Source organism: Toxoplasma gondii, chromosome VIIb, assembly GCF_000006565.2.
Source record: "Toxoplasma gondii ME49 chromosome VIIb, whole genome shotgun sequence".
Lineage (NCBI taxonomy): Eukaryota > Apicomplexa > Conoidasida > Eucoccidiorida > Sarcocystidae > Toxoplasma > Toxoplasma gondii.
The window spans coordinates 4,627,497-4,653,745 of record NC_031475.1 but is presented as its reverse complement, the minus strand read 5'-3'; the positions used below and the strand labels follow the sequence as shown (position 1 = coordinate 4,653,745).

The window sequence follows — 26,249 nt, the reverse complement described above, 5'->3', positions numbered from 1 at the left end:
GCCTGCCAACCGCTGCCGATATATCCGACCCATTGTTACGGTCTCATTCCTTTGTCCGGTGACGAAACGCTCTTTACTTTTCTCTACAAAGCCCGATTTTTCTAACTTTCCAACTTACATGTGTCTGCGTGGTCACTTGTTTCGCGTTTCCCTGCTTCCGCAACTCGCAACTCACTCTATCCGGACACTACCAGTGGCACGACAGCGAGTCGAACCCCCCGACTTGTTTGACAGAAAACGACCCTTTTTTCTCCCCTCTTTTTGGAATGATAGACCGAATTTTCTCTTCCACGACTGCTTCTGAGTTTCCACCCTGGGTTTCCCCTTTTTCCGCGCTGGATTCTGTCGGGGTTCATCAACGAACCCGTTCACCTGTGCCTCGCTGCCGTCGTGCACAAGCGGCTTTTTCTGTCCCGCTCTGTCAACGCGTCCCCATTTTCCTTCTTTTTCTCTGGATGAGCGTCTCGCCCGCCAAAATGGTCTCTCTTTCTGGAACTTTGAACGGGGAAGAGGCTCTAGAGCGGCAGTTGCTTCCCCCCGAAGGAGACTCGGTCCAAGTCCAGTACCTGGTCGTTGGCGGGGGTGTCGCTGCAGGGTACTTTTTCCATTATTTTGCTGAGCCTCTCCCGCTACAATCAGGTGAAAAAAGCGGAACGACGATCTCTGGAGAGGACATGGCCGGTGGCTTTTATAAAAATGCCCTTGGTAACGTGTCTCCCGAGGCCAGTTGCTCTATGGGGGCTCCCGGGGATCCAGAATCCCAGAACATAGGCTCCCTGTCCCTTGACAAAACCACAGAAGGCACTTGTGATCGAGCTAAAATGGAAGTCGGGGAATCAGAGGCAAAGTCACACACATGGGGAGCTGAGAGGCCGCCAACAGAGCCCACAGGACCTGGGAGAAAAACGAAGAAAGGCGGTACGAATATGCCAGGTGCACACAAGGAAACCGCTGTACGGGTCGCACCCTACCCTCCGGCATCTCACAGGACGCTGAGCTCACGCGCTAGGAGTCTGCCGAAATTGACGCAGCAAGAACAAGGCAGAAAAATCCGCTTCCTCATGGTCTCTGCCGAGGGTGTGCTGCCCTACGAACGTCCAGCCCTCTCCAAAGTACGTGAAAGAGTCTGGGCTTTCTGCCAGAGAAATCTTCAAACGCGCAAATGGCTTCCCATTCCTGCAGATTGTTCAGATGTACACACATGCGTGTACTGACCAATAGATACGAAATTCGGCATTTTTGTAGACATTAGAGCTGCGTATTCATGTAAATTTATGTGCCTGTTGGGAAATCCGTATTTGTGTACGCGTGCATATTTGCATGGGGGGTAAGTGTATGTATGTGTATGTGTATAGATATATTTGGAATTCGTATTGATGTAGATAGATATATATATGGAAAAGATGGAAGGCATAAATTTCTTAATCAGCTCTTGAGTTATAGCGCTGGTCAAGAGGTATTTTCCTCCAGCATCGGCGATGCTAATGTTATTCTGCTACAGTACGTGGATCCTCACTTGCTAGGAAACACATGTATAGGAGAGCCAAGTAGTGCGTATTAATGTAAGTTAACGTAAATTAATGGACTTTGAGTCATTTCAGCAGTGAACAGCCATCCAAGCGGTATTCAAATAACTCAAGTTATGCAATCCTGGAGTGGTGTGATTTAAACTATTCAAGAGCACGATGGACGTTGCTGTATCATGCGACATCGTGAATCCCAACTCCGCTGCTACTTCTCCCAACTAGGCATCGAACACTAGCAAATGTGATCAAGGTCCTTCTCAATGATGTCAAAGCGCCAGAGTGGTCCCTCGAAGTCTTTTTTCTTAAATGTACTGGCAGAAAACTGAAACTCGAAGGTGAATCTGGATTTCGAGCCTCATGCGCGTAGAGTGGGACGTTGCTGTATTGACAGTGGAGGGTCGCCACCTGGATCTTGACTGTTGAGTTTCCAACTTTTTTGTCTGGGAACAGCGCGTTTGAAATGTGGTAGAGTCGAGGACTATCCATCGATCCCAGGCAAAGACGTTTTGATCAAGCTAAATTCTGAGCGGATCCCACATGCACTTTGTGCATTGGCATTCATCCCGTCGTTTTCAGTTCCTGCAGAAGCGGGTACTCTTGGAAAAAGTCAAGTTTCAGCAATGCTAGGTGTGACAGGGTCCCCAGTTCAAGAAGTCCTTCCTCTTCAAGGCTTGTACCCGTGCATTCAGGAGTGTGCCATTGTCTTCGACGGCCGTTTGTGTTCGCATTGACATGGACTCGGATGTCTAAAAACAGAGCACTCCTCTAAGTCCTGAACGGGATCTCGAAGGTCTCTGTGAAGTGGACCCACGTTCCACTGTGTTCGAGTGTATCTAGTTGGAGGTTACTGTCTCGGATCCTTCTTACTCGTACAAAGTGTTCGTCCACTTCCTGAAGGCAGGTGTGGAGCGGGGGCAACGATCCCTTTCCATTCAAAAGTTATAGGACGAGGCCGTTGTTAAGCGTCATGTACTCCTAGACGCAGAAACCGTTTTGAGCGTGAACACTGTTTTTCTGTTGTATTTTGTTGACGCGCTTCCAAATGGTGTAGATAGGAAGCAAGCAGATTCCAAGTGCAGGTCGATCACGTTATCTGTTCCTGACCATCGTACACACACTGTGTGTCAACGGCTTTCCTCTCTCACGTGGTTCTCGCGTAAAACGACGGTTTTAACAGTAAAAACCGGCGGTTTGTAGGCAATTTCTCGCCACCGGCAGGCGCATGAAGTCTCAAAGGCGGCACTCCTTCGTTGACACCAGGACCCAGCAGATTAAGCTGCATGCCTTTTCGACAGTTGTGCTATGCGTCTTCCGTGAACTCGCTTCACGCCGTCTGCGAGAACTGCATTCACCATCGATACCGGCGACCTGCAAAAAAGGCAGTTCTTCGACGAGTGTATTCATGCCATCTTCTCGGAACTCATTTTCCCGATACCGAACGCGACTCAAACTTGTGACTACCCGGATTCGCCTTTGTCTACGTTGTGGTTTTCTTACCGCCTCGCTCCACTTTTTTCTCGTTTGATTTCCAGGGCTTTCTCCTTGGCAAGACCAGCTTCCCAAATTTCAATGTTGCGGCGGGAATCAGTGGAGCCATTCAAGACGCCCAGTGGTACATCGATCGCGGTATTCGAGTGCTGCTGAACGAGACGGTTTCTTCCGTCGACTTAGCGAATCGAGCTGCCTCACTTCAAAACTCGCAAAGAACTGTCTACTTCGACACACTGATCGTCGCCACGGGCCTCAGACCCGTCGACTTTGCCGGTAAGAAAACACGAGGAAGTGTAGGAATATGCGACGGGTATCGAGGGGACTCTAAAGTGACGCGACAGAAATGGTGACAGGGCGGTGTTCACAACCATGAAACACTCTCAGGCACAATAGAGCTGGGGACTTTTATCAGCTGACTTTCGAAGTCTTTTCAAGTATCTTTTAGGGCCGCTAGATGGCAGCATTGCTCTCTCTCTCTCTCGATCTCTTGTTAGACTCACTAAAAGCTCTGAGGTTCACTGGAGAGAGATTTGGTTTCGTTTTTGAAAAGAAGAGCATGGCAAACCTGCTCATGGGTTCCGCGGTGGCCGTCGGAGCCTGAAACAACGCCTGGAGAAGCAGGAGCCTCTCGCGACCTCGGGGTGCTCTTTTCGAAACCCTGCAAACAGAACAGATCTTGGATCCGGCAAACAGAGACCTTGAATCCCGGAACGAGTAGGTCGGTCTGTCGTTTCTCCAGACTCAAGAGAGACAAACCGCGTCGGCCAACTCCCAAACAGACGCCAGGCCTAATGGAGTCGAATATGCTCTCCTTTCCTGGTACTCAACAGAACTCCCACGTTGGTCTGGATGCCACTTCGCTCGCTTAACGCTTGTAGCATGACGGTCCTAAACCCTAAACACTCCGAGGGTGGTGACTAGCAACGCCAAGCATGAGGATGCCGGTTTTATCTCCTGCGCGTTGTTCAGACCTGGGCATGTGGAGTCTTCGAGGCGTTCCTTCAAACATATTTACTTTTCGATTCGCAAAGGAAGCAATCCATACGGTAGATCTCGTCAAACAAATCAAGGAAAGGTCCTCCGCGATACTGAACAAAGCTCTTCCGGACTCGGACCAGTCTCTCGGGACTGCCGACGCCTCCAAAGGCTCTGCTGTCGTCATTGGGTCTGGCTTCACAGGAACGGAAGTTGCAGCAGCTCTTTGTCAGTTGGTAAGAGGGGAAGGTGAAATTAGGACATCTCTGTACCCATTTGGAAGATATCTTTATCCATGTGTCCACACGGATAAACAGACTTACACGAACGTATACACATACACAAAGATTTACACATACACTTATGCTACGTAGAAACTCCTGTTGTTTCGGCATCCGGGGACTCTGTTTACCATGGAGGCTTGGATAACACTTCGTTGTTTAGAGGTCTCGTCAAATACAGGTTGTCGTCCAGCCCATTTCAGCAAGTCGATGCACACGGTGTATTATGATTTCTACATGCACATCGACTTTCCAGGTGTAGATGTCTCTGTGAATCTCTCAACTCTTCGTCTCAGTACGGCGGTACACAGAGGCAGTCGCCATCTAGTAAATACCCTATTGTGCGCTCCAGCTTGAGGGGGACAGAGGGAGATCCTGTCGACCAATTGTTGTGCGGGAACGCAGGTCTGAATTTTACGTATCGTTCATGTAAACTGCTAAAAGTCGATATGTCTCTTGAGTACGAGATTGAGGTGGCCAACGGTGAGATCCTGAGCATCTTTGCGTCCACTGAATCACGACCACACCGAGAGAAATGGCAATTAAAAAAACTCACTTTTTTTTTATCACCGCTTTTGTTTTCACACTCGGCCGGTCGCAGCTCTGACCTTGACCCCCTCCTAACGCCTTTTGACCCGAAAGAGTCGATCTGAGTCCAGGCATGAGGAACCTTGTGAAATGTGGAGTCGACCTAGGTTCGGCGATATCCTGTAGTTTCCGGGTCCTCTGAACGACGACATCTGGTGCACGCCCCCATGCTAAACTCAGTCCGGGATCGCCGAATGACCGTGCCACTCCACCTGAAGTGGGCGTCAGCTGTCAATAGACGCGTGATAACAGTTCAACGTATTCTGCGCCAAAATTTCGCCGTGAAGTGTTGAAAGACCGCGTTGCCACAGGGTGTGGAGAGTGAGGACGAGCAGGGAGAAGAGAGTCGCGACACTGTGTTTCTGTGGGCTGCGGCAAATCTGATTTCCGTCGCTGTCTCTGTTTCTCCTTGCAGGGTTTGAAGGTGATTTTGGTGACGCGCAGCACCCGCCTTTTGTCAAAGATTTTCTCTCCTGAGCTCTCCGAGTTTTACGAAAAACAATTCGAGCAACGGCGGGTCACGATCATCAAGAACGCGTCTGTTCAGAACCTCGTTCGCGATGTTGACAATGACAACCGGTGAGAAATGTGGATTCGGAGACCTCCAAAGTTCGTCGGTTTGTTTTCTGGATGTTTCAGATGGTCCATGTGCAGCTGCAGTAAGCCGCTGCATTCAAATCCAAATAATGTGGTTCAACGGCAAGTTTCCGAACCAGCGAGAGAATTTTGATTCAAGAGTGCCACGGTGTTTGAGCTGTCTCTCATAGGTGGAGGGGAACAGTCCGGCACGATTGCGTCCACGCTCTGCATGCAGAGACACAGAGAAATGCTACATTTAATCATATGCCTGAAGGGTTGCTAGAACCGTTCACATGTACTCAGAAGTTTTGTGAAACGGTCAAAAGACAGTTTCTGTAAGGCACGACGATCTGTGTAGAATGGAACCCTCTCAACAGCATGTTATCACTATGACAGAGGTCCTCAGGATACTCTAGGATCTGTTTAGACGTAACGTATAACAGCATAGTTAAGATCAGCACCGTGTAATCCTAAGCTACTCTTTGACACAGGTGATTGGCGTGGTGTAAGATTCGTTTTGATGTACATGTGAGTCGTAAACAGCGTGTTGTCTACTTTCAGGGTGTCGGCAGTTCACGTTACCCTCAGCGATGGAACTAGCCACGTGCTGCAGGCGGACTTTGTCGTGGCGGCAGTCGGCAGCCGACCGGTCGTGGATTTTCTCAACTGTAAGGCGTGATGTGGGGAGCAACTTTCTCTGAGAAGGAAATCTTGATTTAAATGGCGCATCTGCGAGACGGGTTCAGAAACACAGAAAAACGCCATTGGCGACTCTGTGTGTCTGAACAGAGCTCAGGCTATTCCTTGAGTTTCGAACGTTTTTCCAGATCTCGACTGCCGTTGTTTACCGGATCCCAGCCGTACTGTGTTAGCTTGGTTGGTGTGTGTCTGTAGCCGGACTCAGACGAGAAATAAGGGAAGTGAGTGGTCTTCGGTGTCGTGTAACTAGCGAAAGTGGAAGTCCACTGGCTCGTTCAAAAGTGGATGTGAATAAAGTCGTCTCTCTAGGCACTTTACACAGGAAATTTCATCTGATATGTTCTGGCGGAAGCCGCTCTCGCGTGCATTCGTCACGATCCATAGCAACAGCGTATGGTCAGGTAGTGTGGAACCACGAGAGCATCTGTTGTACATCAACTCGAGCTAACAGCATTCAAAAAGAGTGCGGGTTCGTCTGTATCTCAAAACTGGGGCAAATGCCGCCCGCAAGAAGACTGATCCAGTTAACTACGATGGACTTTTAGCAGCCGGATCAAGTATCGATGTACAGCCGACTCTCACCGAGTGTCGTCTCGAACGCTGGCTGTTGCTCGTCTGAGATATTTCCTTATCTCAGCTTCCGTCGCCTACCTCCTTCAAGTCCGTTCAGGTCGCCTGGTCGCCCGGCGCGTCTTTGTTGTATCACGTCGTGGCTTCACCTCCTTCCCTGATTTCTGCGCTGCTCATCGTCCTTCCCTGTGCCTCTTCTAACTCACTAAGATGGCGAGAGTCCATGTGTCTTTATTTATTCACACACACACATATATATACGTATATATTTGTACAGCAATCGGTAAACAACCCCATTCGAGTTCTGCGCGCCAGTATCTGGCGCTGGCAAGCGGTTCTTTCATTGTCGACTGTCTGTTTCGATGAATCGAGGCGAGGAGAGAGCGCACTATTTTCTCACAAAACAGAGGCTGAGTCCCCTGTCTCAACTGTTTTTTTCAGGGCAGCTGATGTTGGCAGACGAGTGCGTGGGAGGAGGGATTCTGGTAGATCAAAACTTGCAGGCTTTCCCCTCTCGCGATGTGCAGATCGCTGCGGCTTCTGCGCAGAAGCCGCACCCAGAAGTGTTTGCTCTCGGAGACGTCGCGGCTTTTCCCCAGACCAGGAACGGGGGGAGACCCGTTCGGTACGAGCATGTGTGGAACGCTCGTTCCATGGCGCAGTTTCTGGCGAAGCATTTGCGATTCCTTGAGCAAAGGGAGGAAAGAGAGAAGAAGACTGCCGGAGAGGCTTGCGACCTTCTTCAAGAAGCTGAACAAGAAGAGTCCGAAAGTGCAGCTGCTTTGGAAGCCGCCGAAGACGGAGATCCTCCGCGCACCGACACGCCACAGAAAGACTCAGATTCCAACGAATCGGATGCTGAAGTGAGTAGAAAAGAAGACAAAGCGTTGTTCATATATGTATATATTTACATATGAATGCATATATATATATATATATATATGTATCAATGTGCGTGTGTGATTCTGTTTCAACTCACTCTGGATTTTAGGACCGGGAAGGGATCTCTCTCAGTGGACGCAAGTGACACGCGTGGAGACTGGGGGTGCGGTTAAAATGGGCATTCAGGTGTAGGGAGCCTTTTTTGTGTAGGAAAATCGTTTTCTGGGTCTGCATTCGGGGGTTGGAGACGAACAATGAAGTGTATCCTCAGCCCTCGGTGGCTAGCCGACACGACCAGGTTGCTGGGGAACAACTATCTCATGTAAGGCGAATATGTGTCCTACAATAACGCAGTCGGTATCTGATAGTAACAGGAGCCCATCTACCATATAAGATGCATGTTGCTTGTGGAACAACACTTCTCGGTTTTCAAAGAGAAACGGATCCTGCGTAGTGGATTGGTTTCCCCGCCTTTCTAAGGCATCTCAAATCTCAAATGTCAGGTTGTAGAAGTGTTGCATCTTTGTATCTTTTTCGTAGCGTTATTCCTGCCGTGCCTTTAGAACCACGAGAGAGACGGCGGGTACCAGTTCTTGCCGATTTACTACTCGCGAATCTTTGATTTCTCCTGGAAATTCTTCGGCTTCAGCAAAGGTTCGCCGAACCCCCCTCAAACCTCTGCCAGAACCCTCGACGACACAGAGAGACTCAGTGACAAAAGAGTCGAAAGACAGTCTTTTCAGGGGAGGCGAGTCTTCCTGGGGGGCTTGGCTTTCCGAAAAACGTTCTTGGGTTAGAGGTTTACGGACTTACATCGTTCCTATCAACGGGAAGTCATCCTCCTGGGTATTCACTCCGGCGTTCTGCCTTGGACGCTGAAAGTCATCCACAGTTCAACTCGGCAGTCTTTAACCCAGTAGACCAGTACTCGGTTTTATATTGTTTACCAACCAATCTAAAATCGTTAGGTCGGGAGAGTTCGGGGAATTCGAGGTGTATCTGAAGGCTGCGTGCGAGGCAGGGGCTCGTGGGAAAAGGCACTTCGGTGCCGGTGATGTCAATGACCGGTTTCTTTGACCTTTTGTCAAAAACGAATTCGTGAAAAGAAACTTCTCTGTCATGGGGAGCGTGAACTGGCACGTCTCATGGGCGTCTTGTATGTTAAGCCTCCGGGTCTCTTAGTATCAGTGGGAAACGCTTGGGTAAACTCCCAGCTTTCTGTTTTCTTCATTTTGGCTGCTTGCCTCGCGGGTCCTCCAGTGCTGGTAAACGACTTTGACTGGCACATATTTTTGTCGGTTGTTTCCTCTGCGTGTCTTATCAGGTACCCCAGTGCTGGTGAACGACTTTGACCGGCAGATATCCAGGAAAATCGTTGCGTTGTGGATCGAGGCAGACCACACGGTTCAGGGAGCTTTTCTTGAAGGAGGCGCACCCGACGAAGAAGAACTGCTTCGAGTAAGTCGAGTGTTTTTGTCAGGGGCATCTGTAGAGACCTGAAATCAGGCACTCGTGTAGAGGGCTAAAACGCGGCTAATGCAACGCACTCTCAAACCTGCAGTACATGGGAAAATTCGCAAGGAAATCGTGATTTGACAGCGCCCGTTTAGACCTTTCGGACCCTGGAACTTTTTTCCTGCTGGCATTAGGGTGTTGCCCAGGGTGCGAGCATTTGTGGACGCTACCTTTGCTTGTTTCTGAGAATCTAAGTCTTCCAACATACCTCGGCGTGAAAACAAGGGTGCCGGCCAGAGCGCTTAAGGTGTTCATGGAACCGCCGCAAAAGACAGCAGTTTGCTCGCGAAACATATCAGGGAAAATAAGAGCCTTAAAGAGGAGCACTGGACTAATATGTCAATCACCTTGGGGGTGGTTGTGTCGAGCTACCTTTTGCCACGTTTTCTGATTGCACTAGTGTGTCAGCGCTTAGACATGAGAAAAAAATGTAGCGAGTTTACTGCTCTTCGCGGAAATATCGGTATTAATTCTGGATCGGAAAGGACTGGGTAGCCAAGGTGGTTTCGCAAACCTTCAGACCCAGAACCGTTGATTTAGTGATAATCTTGGTGAAATTTTTTTCCTGTAGCGAGCGGCCGATGCGGCGATTGTCGTGTCACCAGAGGCCATCCAGAAGGCGAAAGACGTTGCAGAGGTCTTGAAGCTTATCCGGTAAGCAGTAGTCTCGGCAATGACCGTACATACGAACTAATTTTCGGGGCGGATAACGTGTGTCTTCCTCGTTTCTCTGTTGTAGCCGAAGGCAGCTCGCTTCGGAAGATGTGGCATGCAGAAAAAAAGCAGTGGTGTGGTATCGAACAAGCGGACAAGTGCTTTCACTGGAAACCGCTGAGCAATGAAATGGGGGGGTGACTCGGAGCCAGGGGTGCTGAGCTTCGCAGAAATCTGTGGTTTTGCTGGATGCCTCGTGCGCTGTGTTGCAGCCTTGGTGTGGAGCAGCCATTAACACGCAGGTCTGAACCGGCTTGACTCAAAACACGGAGGAAAGGCTACTTAAATGTCGTCTCGCTGCCACATTTCCAAGAGATTTCGAATCTCGTCGAGCCATCCCTAGTGCTATCCTTTGCAGGAGTCTTATGTTGGGCATGATACGGTTTCGCAGAATAGTTGCTGTGAACCGTTGCAGCGTTCGGATAATCTTTTTGAGAAGACTGGAAGCAGTGTTCGTCGAGTTTCGTGGCTTTGTGGCAACGAACAGTTTGACGCAGTGAGCACGGAGAACGTGTGAACCCCCATGGGCCTATGTTCAGGTGGATTTTCCGCAGTTACAGCGTGGTGAAATCGGCATGGTCCAGGCAGCGAACGTCTTGATAATGAATAAGCGAAAAACAGTTATCATACTAACGCAGAAAGTAGCTGTCGGGACAGGAGCAGAAGGAACGCCGTGCTCCTGATGGGACGAATAGAGCAGCTGACGTCGGATCACCGCGAACGTGAGGGCGGGTGGTAGGTGGACAGTGAATGAAAAAGGGTGAGGTGTCAGCTTGATGGTGTTGCAAGTGCGTGTCAGTGTGCATCAATGAATCATCTCTCACGAACAGCATTCCGTGCAGGCGACCCTGGCAATCGCATGTGGAAGCAAACAAAAACAGTGCCGGGGCGGGGACTGTGTTGGGAATGCTGCCCAAGAAAACCCTCGATGACCAAGGGAAGATGACCGCAGCCGTCGTACAGTGTTCCTTTTTCTGCGAGCGCCGGCATATCTTTCCAGCCGGAGTGGAGAAGAACGTGCAACTCAATCCAGACTGAAACACAGTCCTAGAGTACAACGGTATGAGTTGGTAGCTCGTCCATCTGGGAACCACTGAATAGCGCGTTCAGAAGACCTCGCGTAGATCGGTTCTTACGACAATCTGGCGCAGTGCAACTCCCTTGTGGGTAGGTGCCGTTGCATGCGGCAGCAGAATCAAAGTTTACTGCCATGCTTCTGAAGAAACCGCAATCACGAGCCCTGTATAGAGAAGGCATTCGTTGACATTCGGAGGCTCTCCGGCGGATTGATGGTTAGTTCTTTTTTATTTTAAGCCAACCTAAGAAACGACCTAAGCTCTTCCCTTCCGCAGGTATAGTCACGGAGTTAGCGGGGACGGGAAATAAGTAACCGGCAAGACCCAGGAGACCTGAGTCATCTGCTGTGCAACAATTGAAGGCTGCGCTGAGCTCTAGTATTCTTACCGGACCTTCGCTCCCGAGAGTTCCCTAGGACAACGCTTTCCATCAGTGGTAAACCAATAACGCTATGCCAAATATGGTCCCTACCAATCAAAGGAAATGCATTCAATGGAAATCCCGACGGGTTCACTCCCTTCCTCTGGTGACTGATTGCACAGCGCCTGCACTTGCCGGAGTCGTTAGGGCACATGACCCCCTCTACCAGCAGGTGAGAGTCGTTATAAATGAGGTGGTTCCTGTCTCGAATTTGTGGACTGTATGAATCGTGTATGAATCCAGTTTTAGCAGCTTCTTACTACTCCTGCAACCAATGGCTCCTACTGGCCATATCCCCACCCACACCAGCATGAGTTGAAGAATCGCAACGTACGGTCTTGCTCTGTCTTACTGCTCCATGCTCCAACGGAACTAACACTTCCAAGTCACCCTTTCCAAAGAAGGTACACAAACACTGGCTTTCCACCTCGGTGGCATAGTGACTTTTTTGGGCCTGCGGTCATCTCGAGGTCACTGCGGAGTGTGGAGGAATCAGACACGAGCGAAGTGTTTTAGTACACTGCGCCGAAACATCCTTGACGTGGAGTTTTTGTTCCGACGTACAACGGCACATGCTCCAGCTTTATCTTTCAGAAGCAGCTTTCCATCATCTGGGACCCTTTAACAGGTGGACAGAATCGCCGAACACGGCATTCCCATGCAAGTTGCAGTGGTTCCTTCCATTAATGGCACTGGCTAGCTCGCATCGAATAGCAAACCGGACGACTGTTGCGGGAGCTGGTGGAGTTCCACCGTTCACCTTCCCCGCACTCTATTTCTGTAGACTATGGGAAGACTATAAAGGATTTTACGTCTATATTCGTGCGGGGAAATCTGTTCGGAACGACATCGCTCGTTTGTCGGGCACAAAATTTGCCAACAATGCGGTTTGGCTACCTGCAGCAGCTCGCGCGACAACACTGCCGCGCACTTGCGTGCCGCGTTCTCTGCAACAGTGATCGTGGCTTGGCGATTGAAATGACACCTAAATCCAATCGACACGCCACGAGTCAACTGGTGTCCTCTGTAAATTCGCAGTGGGATTGTTTTTTGGTACTTAATATTTGTGGACGAGTGCGTGGTGGGGAGCTTGTCGCTTTCGTCTTTCGCGTACCACTTACTCCAATATACACGCAGCGATAAATCGCGTAACGGACCTGTATGCATACCGTTTCCGGAAGTCTCTGACCTGGGCCTTGCAGCATCGTGCGAGTCTGTTCCGGGCAACTGGGGCAATCATCGGAGGTCTCGCGGTCGCAGTAGGTAAACGATACTCTCGTCTGTTAACAAACGTCATCTTTGCTTCACCTGCCTTCACAAGTGTGTCCAAGGTCTCTTTTCCTCCTTGCACTTTCCAGGGGTCCACTTTTTTTTCAGTAATTCGCGACTTCCCTTGCTGGGCGGATGTTCAGGAAGCGGGTGGCAGCAGTGGGGTGACTCCACGAGGCGAGACACGTTTGTCTGTGCAACACTACAACACAAGAATTGTAGCGAGTCTCTGCATTTGGTGAGTTGTTCTCGAGGTTTCACCATCATTGGTGTGTACCTTTGTTGCGGAGTGATTGTTGCAGGTTGATGAACATTCTTGTGTCACCTACCGTGCCAGTGGCTGTAGGTCATCTGTCCCGTATTGTGGAGCATTTCAGGCTCTTATATGCCTCTCTCTTGTTTCACACCTCCCCGCGGTGTGTCGGCGGTTCGCCGCAGAGCCGCTTCGAACAAGCGGATTGTTTCTGTAAGTGACTTCGTTAAGCCGTTTATGGGAGTGGCTGTCCGGCACGCGGACAAACTCCTGACTGCAGAGGGTGTTTCTCGTTCGTCCTCTGCTCACATTGACCATTCTGAGCTGCTCAGCAGTGCAACCACTAACGCCGCACTAGCAAAAGCGCCCCACCAAGAGAAGGTCGGCCTCTCACTCATACAGGGGACTTCCATCCCCTAGCAGTCGTGCTCCTCTTTATCAAAATGACAACAGCCTCCGCTATCATAGGGCCGTCAGGTGGCCGTGACGCCTTGATGGCGCGTCAGTTGTATCCGAATTTTTTCAAAACCCGGGCTGGGGATCCACCAGAGAGGGGCGCGACGCGGAAAGACTTGCGAGCAAGCATGATGGATCGCAAATCCATTCTCTACCCGATACCATATTTGGAGAGTGAAGCATCGCGAGCAACGTGGACTCAACGAGCGACACGAGGGGTGCCACATCTTTCCACATTTTCTCTGGCACACGCAGAACCTGGAGGTGACATCGAAAGAGACGAAATCCGAGAAACGTAGGCAACGACACATTGCGGGACTGCACGCGAGGCGAGGATTCGTTTTTTAAGGTCTGAACCTAAGGCTGGTGAACAAGGGTGCAGCCAGTTTCCGTATCACAAATATAAGAGGGGCTGGCAACAGTTCTAGCGGTTCATTCCAGGGACTGGGGAACGAAATATTCCACAAAGGTTTGTGTGTCTTTGTTTGCTGTGGGTGCCGTCGTTTCAGAGACACGGGCGCTTCTTGCTTTGCCGGACTTAAAGACTCGGCCGACTGCAGTGTTTACTAAGGTCCGATCCGGTGTCTAATGTGGTGCGAATTCGGCGTGTTTTTTCTGCCATACACGTCGTTTGTATTATTGTTGTGCGTCTTTTATTTTTCAGTGTGGCATCTCTCTTGGAAGTCCAGCCCTCAGGCGCACAGCCACTGAGTGTCGTGTACAAACGACACGATCTAGAGCCGCTTCCCCCGTCAATTTCATTCCGGCCTCATCACAATCTTGCTGATCCGGTTTACTACGATATGCCCCCTTCGCCGCCCTACCCCGCTCCCCCCCTGCTGCTGAAGGAGCAGCGCCGCCAGAAGTCGCTCTGGTCCCCACTGTGTAATGCAGAGTCCCCCGAGAAACGGCCACACTCCATCGTGTTCAATCCTGGCTGTTCGTTTCTCTCTGTCACTCGCGGGTGTCGGAGGGGAAGGCGTTCAAACTCTGCAGCTTCCGAGGTATCCTTTCAGGAAGTCACGGGCGAGCCGTACCACGATCTGGTACAGGCGGAAAGTCTCCGGTCCCGGCATCGTGGACGGGAAGCGGCACAACTTCTCTCCTCTAGACTAGGATCGCTTGATGAGCCACAGACGAACCGCCATTTTCCCAGCCCTGAGAGAAGAAGGAAGCGAGCAGGCGCGACTCTAGGCATCTTGCCATCTCGCAGCGTATCGGTGAGTGCGGGTAGCCACCGTGGCAGATGTCGTTCGTCGTACCCAGAAGAGAGTGTGCCGATTCCAATGCCGTTCTGGGGCAGGTATGACTGGTATCCTCCAATGAAAGCCCCAAGACAGCGAATTCAGGCTTTTGGCAGGCCTGCAAGCAGAGAGTGTGTTCCATTGTACGAGAGTGGACTCGACGACTGGACCACTTTTCCATGGAATGAAACCCTACGGACCACTGGTCATAGGAGTCTCACCAGCGAAGACAGGTCCCCTTCAACCAGGTTTTCTCCACATCGGGGGTCGCTCCGCGCTACTGGAGATAATGCAGATCTAGAGTGGCGGATGGATAGGTCTACTAATTTTGGCGAATTGCAGTCGAGGATTGCCGATGCTTCTCGCGGCCAACAGAAGTTCTATAGGAGGCAGAAGGCTTCCCTATGGGGAGCCCTTCACCCTGCAACACAACGAGTTGTGGGGACGTTTCCACGGACAGAATGCTCGTTTGTCTGCAAGGAGCATCGGGGTCGCCACGTGCACCTGATGGATGTCTTTGGACCAGTCGAGAGAAATCGGCTGTCCAGCTACTTTGACCAGGACGAGGCCGATGAGATACACCGAAGGGCACGAGGATGTCTTGGTGTTCACACAGCGAGTTGTCCTCAGTCGCACAACACATTGAGGAAAGTTTTGTCGGACTGCGCAGAGCGTGGAAAGCCGAGCGACTTGGACGCTTTCCCGCAACAGACTAGGGAACCCAAACGTCACTGGTGGTCTCCCGCTGAGCCACTAGCTGACTACGCCGACGAAAAAAGTTGACGACCGTGGCTCCGGAAGAGGCAACAGAAAGAAGATGCCACAGCAGAGAGTAAAATGAATAATCACAAACTCTATAGAAGCGAGTCATCACGCTTATACGGATAAACGAGCAAGTGTGGTTGTAAGGTGGTGGTGGTGCGTCCCGGACACCGCTGGTAGTATTGTTTGGCATTAGGCTACCGTGATGTAGTGCGATCCGAAGTTGTGGGTCGTGACATCGGTCACTTCGTCAGCACAAGAAGGCAGCTGTGCTAAGAGCATGCCGAGAACTTACTTTGTGTAGACCAAGATTGTGCAAAATTTATGGCAACGTTGCATGCTTTAATTCAAAGCATGTAGCTGCTACTGCTTTGACCGAAGGCGCTCTTGCAAGTTTCAGTTCGCATGCTCTGGAACATGCACATGAATGGATGCATACAGCTAATAAATGCCTGTGCATAGGGTGACGTTGAGATGCAGCAGTTTTTGAAGTCCACCTCGAGTGTGAGCTGCTGAATCTACAGTCGCAACTGGTCCAACAGAATAGCGTCTGTTCTCAGGGAGCTCAGGCTGATTTGATGGTGAGAAAGGGGGGGGTGGGCGTTTGTGTGTCCTCTATGGGAGTATCGCTCCCCACCGCTGAATACCGTCGAGTAATAACGGGTGATGAAAAGTCACTTTATGTACTCTGGAATAGCATAGGAGTACTGCTGTTCTCAGACAGTCTAGACGGGAAGTTCAACATATGAGAGTGCGTTATGTTCCTTCTGCTCTTCTGCTAACTCTCGCCCGTTTAGTACACTGACTGGATTTCCTAGCATGAATCGAACACGAGTTCTGTGACGTCGCTGCTCCAGTTACAGAACCCACCCCATCGCTAGCCGCTAGTTGCAGACTAGTCACTTCAAGCACGCTGTTCCGATTTCCAGGGATCTGTGGCAACACCAACAGAACTATAGCACAAAAGAATACCTCCCTCGCATACGCGTGTTCAATCTCAATTACGTGCACCGGATCTCGCAATCGGGAAACATACCGGCAATGAAGCCTTGCTCGTAGGCTATAAGACCACACCTTCTCTGTTGTGGCCCTTCACCGGTGCGGACGACCACGCTGGCTCCATGCGCCACGAAGGCTGCATGGTCGATTTCTGTGTTCAAAGGCTGCGCAAGGAAAACTGTAAAATTTGTTCCCTGTTGACTGATGTTGCGCACTAAAGGTCACCCGTTGTGTGGCTTACCAGTATGAAGGCTCCCTGCCAGAGACCGACTAAACGGACGCGACGCGGAAAAGAAGCGAAACAATTTCTTCGCATTAGGTCCAGGGATGAAAGTGGCTGGAGATTTATCGAATTATGTTTAACGCAAACTTCCCTTTCGGTGCCTAGTCAATTCAGCGCCTGCCATCCGTAGCGCAGATATACCAGCGCATGCAGTACTGGAAAGCGAGCAACTCTGGCGGGCGGGCACGCACAGACTACGCATAGGTTTTCTTCTCCCAGTTGGCACGTTCGTCTTCCTCGCATGTTGTGCAGACCGACCTGCACAAGTCGCATGGAATGTCATATTATCACGAAAACTTGTGGCACGCATTGCTGCTTGAGCACAAACATATCTACACGCTCTCTAAGTTGCCTTTTTGACCGTGGCAGCTGTCGACCGGTGGAGCCAGCGATTTTTTTTTCGATCAGCTCTGCTTTTCTTTCCATGTTGTTGCTCGTATCATCGGGGCCTTCTAATTCCTAACTGCCGCAACTCCCTTTGATTCCGGTAGACACGCTCTTTTTGCTTCTTTCCGTCGGTTCCTTTGGTGGTCTGCGCCCCGGAGAATTCCCCTGCCGCTCGCTCGGTCTTCGAGAAAAGGTGTTCCCTCCCGTTGTGAAAATGAATGTGTTTGAGCAGTACAATCAGCGCCAGGGCGCTATGAACTTGAAGCATATCTTCAATTTCGCGCCTCTGAGCCCCATTCAGCAGGAACACCTCACTCGCGTCTATGGAGCGCTCATGACCAACATCATTCTCACGGCTGTTGGCGTGTACGTCCAGCAGCGCATTCTGGCGCTCCCCATTTTCCTTCTTCTCGGCGTTCAGGTCTTCTGTGTTTGGGGTTTGGGGGCATCCAGCACGGAAGCCGTCTACTCCGGCAAGGTACGCCAATACACGTCTCTTTCTAAAACGGAGATCTAGACGGTATGCATCATTTCTCTGCTGCGTAAGGGACCCCGCAGTTGCTCTCACTACCCTTTTACGTCCGGTGCTCAGGTCGAATAAGCAGAGACATTGTGGTACCTAGGGTAGTTCATATGACTTCAGTCTCATCCGTGCTTCCCTACACATGCAGTCATGATTCGCCTGCGCAAGGTGCATCGCCACGGTTCACAGAAAGCACTTTATGGGTTTCTTGTGGTTGTCTGGCGCATGCAGGTGACCACGCCTTTGAGAGCTGCCTACTTTGGAGGATTTGGCTTCACGACTGGCATGATGCTTGGCGACTATCTTTATTTCGTGAATGTTCTGAACCCTCGGATTATTCCTACGGCCTTCCTCGTTTCCATGGGGATCTTCGCGTCGCTCTCTGCCGCAGCTATCGTCGCGAAAGACAGGTGCATTTCCTTCTTTCAACTCACGGGGCACGCGACCGCGCCTTTAGTGCAGACGTCCGATTTAACAGAAGTTTCTTTTCCTTATGAAACCCGGAGAGGGGAGCCAACCTGGAGGATAGCAGCTAAGCTTGGTGCACGGAACTAGAGATGCCTTTCGCTGAATCAGACAGGAAGGAAAAATAATAAAATGTGGCATCTTCGAATTCGAGATCCCGGTTTGTGTGTTTTGTGAGGATCGTGAACTCGTGGGTTTCCGTTTGGGGATGCGCCAGTGACAGGGTCAGTCCTCGCCTTCGCATGAATCGAGAAGGCACAAGAACTTATTTCGAAAACAAGATCATACTTGCTGTCTTGGCTCCATTGTTTCTCTTCAACTGTTCCCACATCTGGACTGTCGTTCTGCCGACTTTCTCTGTTTTTCCTCAACAGAAAGTTCATTTTTCTGGGGAGCATCCTTGGCACAGGCCTTACCCTCTTCACGTACGTCTCTCTGTTCTCCGTTGTGTGGAGGACAAAGCTGGCCGACGATGTTCTTCTCTGGGGAGGTCTTCTCCTCTACATCGGGTACGTTTAGAAACACCTCACGTACAGAGATTCGGAGGAACTTGCATGAAGAGAGTTTTCGCCGCCCTTACATTGTTGCGAGCTTTGACAGGCTTGGCGCTCCTTTAGCCTGAAGCCCCTGTACGACATGAGGGAAGTCTGCTCACGTGAAGGAACCCATCTCTGTCGTGTCGACGTGGTATGTTGTCCGGTGGTGGCATTTTGGCGCTCAGTTCCAGTCTTGAGGGGAAGCGTAAAAGAATGTCCTTCTCGTATATGTTGTCTAACGTTCCAGATTTGTACTCTTCGACACGCAAGTGACTCTGGAGATGGCTCGACGCGGATCGTCTGACTACCTCGTCCAGGCGATTCAGTTCTACGTGGACCTGGTTGGCATTTTCATTCGCGTTGTCCAGATTCTCGCAGACAAGGAACGCAGAAAGCGCCAGCGTGACGAGGAGTAAACAGAAAGCGGAGAGTGTCAAGGCTGAGGCGCGAAAATGAACAGACGGGAAAGTGGTTGGCACGGAAAAAGTGAACTGAGGCGGCCTTGGGTGTAGAGTGGTGCAAAGGTAGAAGGAAGAAGTGTGTAGGATCTCGCGTTTGCTTTTTGCATTTTTCGTGGCGGGCGCGGGAGGGGGGACTGCGAGACTGAACAACAGAAGAGGGCGTCTGCGGAGATAGTTCTCCCGGCGACGTCTGCGGTTTCTCTCGAGGAAATATAGTGCAAGGAACTAGTTGCGCGTTGCTTTTCAGACTCGTAGGATTTTGCTTGTAGCACGCACATCGGTGAAAACTAAGCTGAAGGGGAGTTGGAAAGCTTGCGTGTGGAACACAAGGGTTTTTCTCCTGTGGCGTCACTTCGTAAAGTTCACGTGGATCCCCTGTCAACACAGCCTCAAGGGGAGCTTGCAAGGAGCTGCAGGTGGCATTCTTGTCACGTCAGATGAATCACATGGTGCTTTCCTGTCCCGTTCGCAGCGATTAGGTGGAATTAAGGGTGTCATAGTTTTTCTTTTGTCGAAACGGATACCGTGATGCCGACAAAACGTGTCTACTGAGTCAACGGAAACCTTAGCGTCGTCTTGCGAGACTTCCCTTTGCCTGCGACGTGGCACCGGCACCTTGTAACAGTCTCTCTGAAGTGTTTCTTCGTCTCCAGGCTTGCTGCATGCCTGCTCTGAAGTACCTCTTCATTCTCCATCGTGTTTAGAAAAAACCGGAAAACCACGTAAATAACACCGATTCGATGCGAACGGGCGGGCGGGAGACAAGTGTGTTGACCCGTAGGTTTGCGCAGTGACGGAAACACTTGAAAGCGTGTAGCTCCGCGTATTTGTTAAGGAGGCATCTGGAGGGCTTTACATTTCAGCTGTGATGCTTTCGCCGCAGTGAAATTCCGACGTCACACTTTCTCTGGCAGCTCGAACAACGCTGCTCTCGAGCTGAGTGGATCTTTTCTCCAGTGGATGCGCGGCATGGTAACAGTAATGGCTAGGATAGGGACAGTAAGAGAAGCGGTGATGGAGGCAGGGGAGAAACACCAGTTGGCATTTGATGAGCAGTACATAGGTGATAACACGAAATGGAGAGCAGGTTCGGGCCAATGACGGTCTTTAGGTGGTGGCACGCAGAGCCTTCCGGAGGGGAGTACTGAATCTTGTGCAAATACCAACAGAGACCGAAAGTTATAGCTTCCTCAAGCGAGATAGTCGACTCATGGCAAAGGAAGGCGGACACATCAGGGCACTGGAGTGATACTCTTGGATTTTCCCTCGGCACGCTCGGTCCTAGAACATTTCTCAGTGCCAAAGAAAAGGTCTGGAAAACTCATCTTCGTGCTGCGATAGATGCGGCCCGTGCCATCGTTCGTCCTTAGCTACTATGAGGCTGATGCTGACAAAACAATTGGCGAATTAGGGTTATGTCGTACACCGTAAAGAAGAATGACAGTACACAAGTTTGGCTGTCGCATCACAAACAGGTAGAGCTCTCTTTCTGACTTGCGCTTTGTGTCTCTTGGGTACTGCCGACACTTTGATGTGCTTGCTCAGCCCTTGATGGATGAACTCTTGCAAATGCTAGTGGTGTTTCTGCGCGCCCGTGTTCCGTCTACCTTTAGAGCAAGGTGAGCAGATGAATGAGCAAAGGGTATGTACGACGGGCTGGGCTACTGGCTTTGATCTTCAAGGTCTTTGTTTATCGGGTCAAAGTTCTCTGGTGCTGTTGTAACCATCGTGCATTGAGTGCACTACCGTTCCTAATGGAATCTTTTTCAATAACAAGCGAGGAGCAGTCATGAAGGCAGCAGTTCTTCTGTTTTCTCTGACATGAGCTTTTACAGTCCCATTCAGTCTGACGATTCGTACGTCACGTCATGCTCGATTTATCAGTCTGGCTAGATCGCCTTAGCGTGTACGAAGCTGACACGTTGTCAAACTCATAGATTACCCTGTCTCAAAAATGACTAGACCCAGGACGATAGCGCTGACCACACAATCATCTGGGTATTAGTTTTCTTTCTCTGTATCGCGAGTGATAACATGAATCCATCTAGTCGGCGATGCACGGCGAATGTTTATCTGGAAAATGCATCACCCAAGTTGACCCCTGTTCCATAGCCGCTGCCTCCTTCAGGGTGAACTCTACCATTTTCATACGTTCTCGAACCTGTTGCGCAGTATCATAGGATGTGAAATCCATAATTTGTCTTCAGTGAACTGTTGTACGCTGCCATGGGAGGTAAACTCTAGACCTGCCGATCGGCGTTTTTCCAAGCGATGAAGTTCTCGGACCCGCCAACGTGCCGGAACGACTGTGCGTGCATGCTTTGTTTTGCATGAGCGAAGGGTTCATGTACTCTCGATTTGCATGTGTTTGAACACTTCACTTTAGGCCGACAACCGATACGCCTTTCTTCTTGCGGTGCTGTTCCATAGCGGGTGGGTTAAAAAACTCGCTCTGCTCTTTCTCTGTACCGAAAGTTCCGCGCGAGACTCGAGCCTACGGCAGCGGACTCTTCGGCTTCGTTGTAATTGACAAGCTATCTCTCCTTGTGCGAATACCTCGTGTCTACTTTTTCAAGTAAGATTCGTCAGAAAATATCTCTCGTTTGCAACGAGACAGCGTTGGGAGAGAAACCAGATCGATTGCAGATACGAGGTGTCGTCCACACACTGGAGTAACAAGGCAAAGATCTGTTTCTCTGCCGAGTGCCTTTCACATTCCACCTGCGGTCTCACCCTCAGTTTCTTTTACCTTTTTTTCCGGAGTAGTTCCATCTGAGCTCTTTCTATGGGTCTTCCTGAGGTCTCGTGCTGCATACTTTCTTCTTCCACTGCCACGATGTAGATTGCCATTTTAGTTGTCTGCGAAGACGGGGGGGGAGGCCGCCGAGGCCCTTTTTCGGCTCTCTCCAAAAATAAACTCTGGCAATACGGCATCATAACTTCCCTCCTCCTCAGAGGTCCAGCAGGAAGCGGCAGCTGAAGTGCACTGAGGAAATTTCAGTTCGCAGTGCCGCAGTGCGATGCTGCAGTTGAAAGCGGAGCTCGCTGTTTACAAAGTGACCCCTTTGATGCCCACTCGATATTCTTTTCCTGCACGCAGTTTCCAGTTCACGAGAAACTACCCGGACAACTCTGGACAGCTGCTTCTATGACTGCCCACAGCAACGAAAACCTGGTTCATAAACGAGCTGTTGAGAAATGTCAAAAGTAGCGCAGAAGGAAAGTGTATGGAAAGCGCTGTGTTTACGTGGAACTAACCGCCGCCTTTTTGCTGGAAGGATGCCGGTGCCTTTCTCTGGAAAAAATTGCACAAGTGACTCCTCTGAGTTCCATTTGCAGGATGGGTGGTCAGGCCTCGAAGTGCCCTCGCGCCACCACGGAGATTCTCAGGAGAGCTGGGGAAAACATGAACACAAAAGGTAGGGGTCTTCGCTGAAGTCGCGGTCCTTGACTGGGGACAACTGTTTTTTGTGTTTGCGTACGTACTCTGTAGTACAACCTCTCCGACGTTCCAATTTTCCATAGTCGTGGAACCCAGTCGTGGTTCTATGAAACTCCAGTTTTTTGTAAGACTCGTGGTGCGCATGCAAGTGAGTAACATCGAATCTCGCGCTTATGCACATGCGAATGTTCCTCAGTGGTCGCCAGGAGCTGAGAGGTCTAAACCGAACTGGATTCCTGGTCTGTTTCTGCTTTCAGGCTTGCCTGCGGTCCACACGGAGATTGTCATCCCCACCGCGAAGAGAGCAAAGAAATTCTCCATCTGTCGGTGCTGGAAATCTTGTAAGTATGGCTCTTTTGTCTCCGCATGTCCCGGATACTGTTGGAAAAGTGGATGGACTTTCAGCGAATGTTTCGCTAGTCTTATCTTCTGGCAGTGTATTTACACCCGAGTTCCGCCCCGTCTTGTCGCGGTGTGTGCACGACCAGGGTATCGGGGACAATTCGCGAAGAGCGGGCGCTAATCCTGTCTCGTGTGATTCTTTTCTTTCACCTGATATTTTCTCTGGCATTTCCTGATTGTCTCTCTTTGCAGCGAAATTCCCGTACTGCGACAACATCCACCAGAAGCTGCAGAAGCAGGGTGTAAACGTTGGTAAGGTGCTCATGCGGAAGGGATGAACGATCTCGATTTTCAGTGTGAATAAAGGATTTCACCGATGGGTAGTGTTCTCACACATAGCAATATACGGGTGATGACGTAGAGTTATTTGATTTTTATGTCTCCGCGCTAAGGCGACAATTGCTGCGTCTCACGCGTCACCTACCGCGTGACACTCCTAAATCCAATTTATGTCCGGCTTCGAGTTGACTCCAGAAGAAAATGACCGTACAAATTGCTGTTTTGGTTCTAAGCATTGAATGCTTTCCTTGAATTTTGCGTCACATCCCTGGGTTTGTTTGGTTGGGGCATCCTCTTGCACGCGGCTTTGAAGGATCCACAGTATACCACCGGCAGTGACCACGTGCTACGCAGTTCTGGAAGTGATCCTAGAGGTCCTTGAGATAACCGTGTTAGAATTAGTTCGAGAGCGCGTGTCACCTTTCGGGGTTTTGCGAATCCTTGGCTGCCAGGTGTTTAGGCAGGCACATTCCCAGGTTGCGACCTTCTCGGTCTTTGTGTTCTAGGACCTGCAATGCTGGAAATCCGCGCCGCGCCTCCTGTCCAATCTGTGGGAGCGTCTTCTTCGTTTCAACCTGGTGACTCTTATTCCTCTTCTTCGACACATTTTCTGAGAGAAAGTGGGACAGTTCCAGTCGACCGTACCGGCCTAGCGGCTCTCGTCGGCGGCATCTCAGCTTCTGTCCTTGCCGGTGAGAGGAAGAAAACAACGTCGTATCGGAAATTGCTGCGCCGCTATCTCGAAGAATCGTTATGCGAAAGGTGCTGGATTCGAAAGCAAGTGCGAAGTTCCTGCTTTTTCGCACTATCTAAATCTACATTTTGTCGAAGCATTGTGGAAAATGATTTACGTTACTCTGCTTCTCTAATATGCATAACAGTCATAAGGCAATTGGGCGATAACAGGTCAAAAAATACCGAGAGCTCCAATCTTCAGATTGTCTCAGCACCTCCGTGTCGGGACACTAATCCCTTGCTTTTGAACAAGATTCAGCTGGGAACGATAGTTCATGGCCAGATGGCGTATATGAGGTGGTCAAGAACATCAGCAGACAGTTTCGCCCCTGTAGTCCACTAAAAATGTATATATATGCAGCAAAACTTCGTTGTGTTAACCGTCAGGTGGGATATACGAGCTGGGGTTGAATTGGAGGTGACTCAGTGATTCTGAAGCCAGCTGTTTGGAGGCCGTTTCGTTCTAGCCGCTGTTGTCGAACATCCTAAAAAAATTGGTCTGAAAACACGGGGAGCAGCACTGGTGGGTAGTAAGTACCGTCCCAGCCGATGAGTGTTTGGAAGGGATGGGAACCAGTGGTCAGCCTTTTTTGTTTTAGTGTAGTTCAGCAATGATTTCCCTGTTGGCTGTGTGCTTTCAGGAGGTGCTCACTTTGCCGGTCTTATTTGAGCTAGAATTTCTGAGGAACAGAGTGGGAGGCAAAAAGTCTTCCTTTGAAGTCAAACTACATGGAGACCTGTCGGAAAACCATTCGACAGAGGAGGTTTTTGGGGCAGATATGAACATTCGGAGATTCGCTGCAGGATTCTCTTTGCGTCTTAGAATGAGGAAAAGGCGGCCATGCTGACAAGGGGAGCGAATTCGAAAAGGGATTAACACGCAAATGGTCGTTTTTCCCGTTGCACCTTTTCTTTTCTGGTTTTTTCTGGCACGCTGTGCCGATTGCATCTGAGTACGCGTGTCAGATTAGGTCAGCGCCGAACTTTTATTTCTTTTGTGACTTCCAGCTCTTCCACTAAGGACGCTTTTATTCCGAGATTGTCCTTTGTGTGGAAAAACGAATGCATCTGCATGTTTGCACGAATTGGACAGCTGTAATAAACAATTCATAGACTGTCAATGCCCTGACAAGTTGGCCAGGCAAGCTCTCAATACTCAGCCTACGTTCTCGAAAACGCAGTAGTTTGTCTGCTGCATTGAGCAACAGAGTTAACGATGTTAGCTGTAGCTATTGTTTCCCTCCGGATGCAGCGGATGCCTTTTTGTCTGCCCGGAAGAAAACAAGCTAGTTCACAGAGAAGCTCCTCAAAAAGTCGAACCACCCAAGCAAAACTCCGACTTCCAAGCCAACAATAGAAATTGGCCAAAAGATGTTATTGTATCTACTGCATAAGAAGGCCAAGAAATTACCATATCTTCCGTACTAACAACTCTGATATCAAAGCGAGACCCTGTATTATCACACTGAAAGTTGGTGTTGTCTCGAAGTGATTTGTGACTGGCCTGAACCCCTGTGGTTTCTGCTCAAAAGGGGATCCAAAGGATCCCATTCGAGTGAGGTCGTTCCATCCGTGGCGACGAACTCGTTTCTGTTGAAGGAACGAGATGCCTAAAAAGAGTACATGGCCTAAGTATATTGGAAGTGAGTGGTACACACGCTTCAGCTCAGTAGCGCGGGACAAAAGCGTTTTTGTTCGGTCCGTTTGCTGTGCAACCTAATCCCTCTGAGAACTTCACTACTTCACCCTATCTATAATAAACCCTGCTGGTGTCCTAATGCAATCAACTACTTCTGTTTCTGTGCCCGAATTAGTGGCTTTCTGGAGATTCCGGTACTGTTGTCAGGTGGCTTCGAGACAGGAATCTCCCCCTCGATGTCTCAAGGTACACTAAACGTGTTTTTGTCCCCGACTGCGGCAGGAACACGAGGGACCCCCCCCCAGGTAGCAGACATTGCATGTATGTCTTCCCAGGCTACAATGGTTTTGAATTCTGCAGCCAGAACTGAATATGACTCCAATTATGAGATGCATACAACCAAGTGCTGGACCACCACTCCCCTGAGACCGCTTAAGAGAGCTGAAAGTGGTGAATTTCAATAAGGACGGTAAACTGCAATAGAAAAATCGCAGAGTTTCTTGAAGACAAGTGTCAGGGAGAAAGGGATTGCTAGTCGGGCCCCGTTTGTTAGGGCAGAAAATGAGGCAGAGAGGCAGACATCACAGACATCGCGGAGAATTTCAGAGACAACGCAGCCGCCATCTGCGTCAGCTAGTGTCTCGCCCCTCGAACACTCTTCTGTAGTGCCCTGTGAACAAACGCGTAACTCTGCGTTGAGAGTATCGGCTTGCACTACAAAAAAAAGTGACTGCTTGCGCTGGAAACATCCCCGAAAAAAAGGAGCACCCTAAAGAATGATGCCCAACATCGCGATC

General features: G+C 50.2%; 4 protein-coding genes across 4 annotated transcripts; all 4 read left to right on the top strand.

Moving 5' to 3' along the window:
* Positions 1–266: 266 nt before the first annotated feature.
* On the top strand, positions 267–10,078 carry TGME49_255890 (pyridine nucleotide-disulfide oxidoreductase domain-containing protein; the record flags this gene model as incomplete). The annotated part of the gene is made up of 10 exons (XM_002364856.2): positions 267–1,112; positions 3,059–3,290; positions 3,987–4,228; positions 5,277–5,440; positions 6,002–6,108; positions 7,151–7,572; positions 8,155–8,245; positions 8,916–9,049; positions 9,678–9,760; positions 10,033–10,078. 10 exons carry the CDS (start codon positions 267–269, stop codon positions 10,076–10,078), a joined length of 2,367 nt encoding a protein of 788 aa, XP_002364897.2.
* A 3,204-nt stretch (positions 10,079–13,282) lies between these two features.
* TGME49_255895 (hypothetical protein) lies at positions 13,283–15,322 on the top strand (the record flags this gene model as incomplete). The annotated part of the gene is made up of 2 exons (XM_018781108.1): positions 13,283–13,590; positions 13,960–15,322. The coding sequence occupies 2 exons, from the start codon at positions 13,283–13,285 to the stop codon at positions 15,320–15,322; spliced, it is 1,671 nt and encodes a 556-aa protein (XP_018636943.1).
* A 1,459-nt stretch (positions 15,323–16,781) lies between these two features.
* TGME49_255900 (Bax inhibitor-1, putative) lies at positions 16,782–19,590 on the top strand. The gene is made up of 4 exons (XM_002364857.1): positions 16,782–17,448; positions 17,725–17,903; positions 18,333–18,467; positions 18,742–19,590. Exons 1-4 carry the CDS (start codon positions 17,185–17,187, stop codon positions 18,908–18,910), a joined length of 747 nt encoding a protein of 248 aa, XP_002364898.1. The 5' UTR covers positions 16,782–17,184; the 3' UTR covers positions 18,911–19,590.
* Positions 19,591–20,506: 916 nt separating this feature from the next.
* On the top strand, positions 20,507–24,577 carry TGME49_255910 (PfMNL-2 CISD1 family iron-sulfur protein, putative; the record flags this gene model as incomplete). The annotated part of the gene is made up of 7 exons (XM_002364858.1): positions 20,507–20,574; positions 21,342–21,530; positions 22,295–22,374; positions 22,655–22,738; positions 22,992–23,051; positions 23,585–23,770; positions 24,455–24,577. 7 exons carry the CDS (start codon positions 20,507–20,509, stop codon positions 24,481–24,483), a joined length of 696 nt encoding a protein of 231 aa, XP_002364899.1. The 3' UTR covers positions 24,484–24,577.
* Between the last annotated feature and the right edge of the window lie 1,672 nt (positions 24,578–26,249).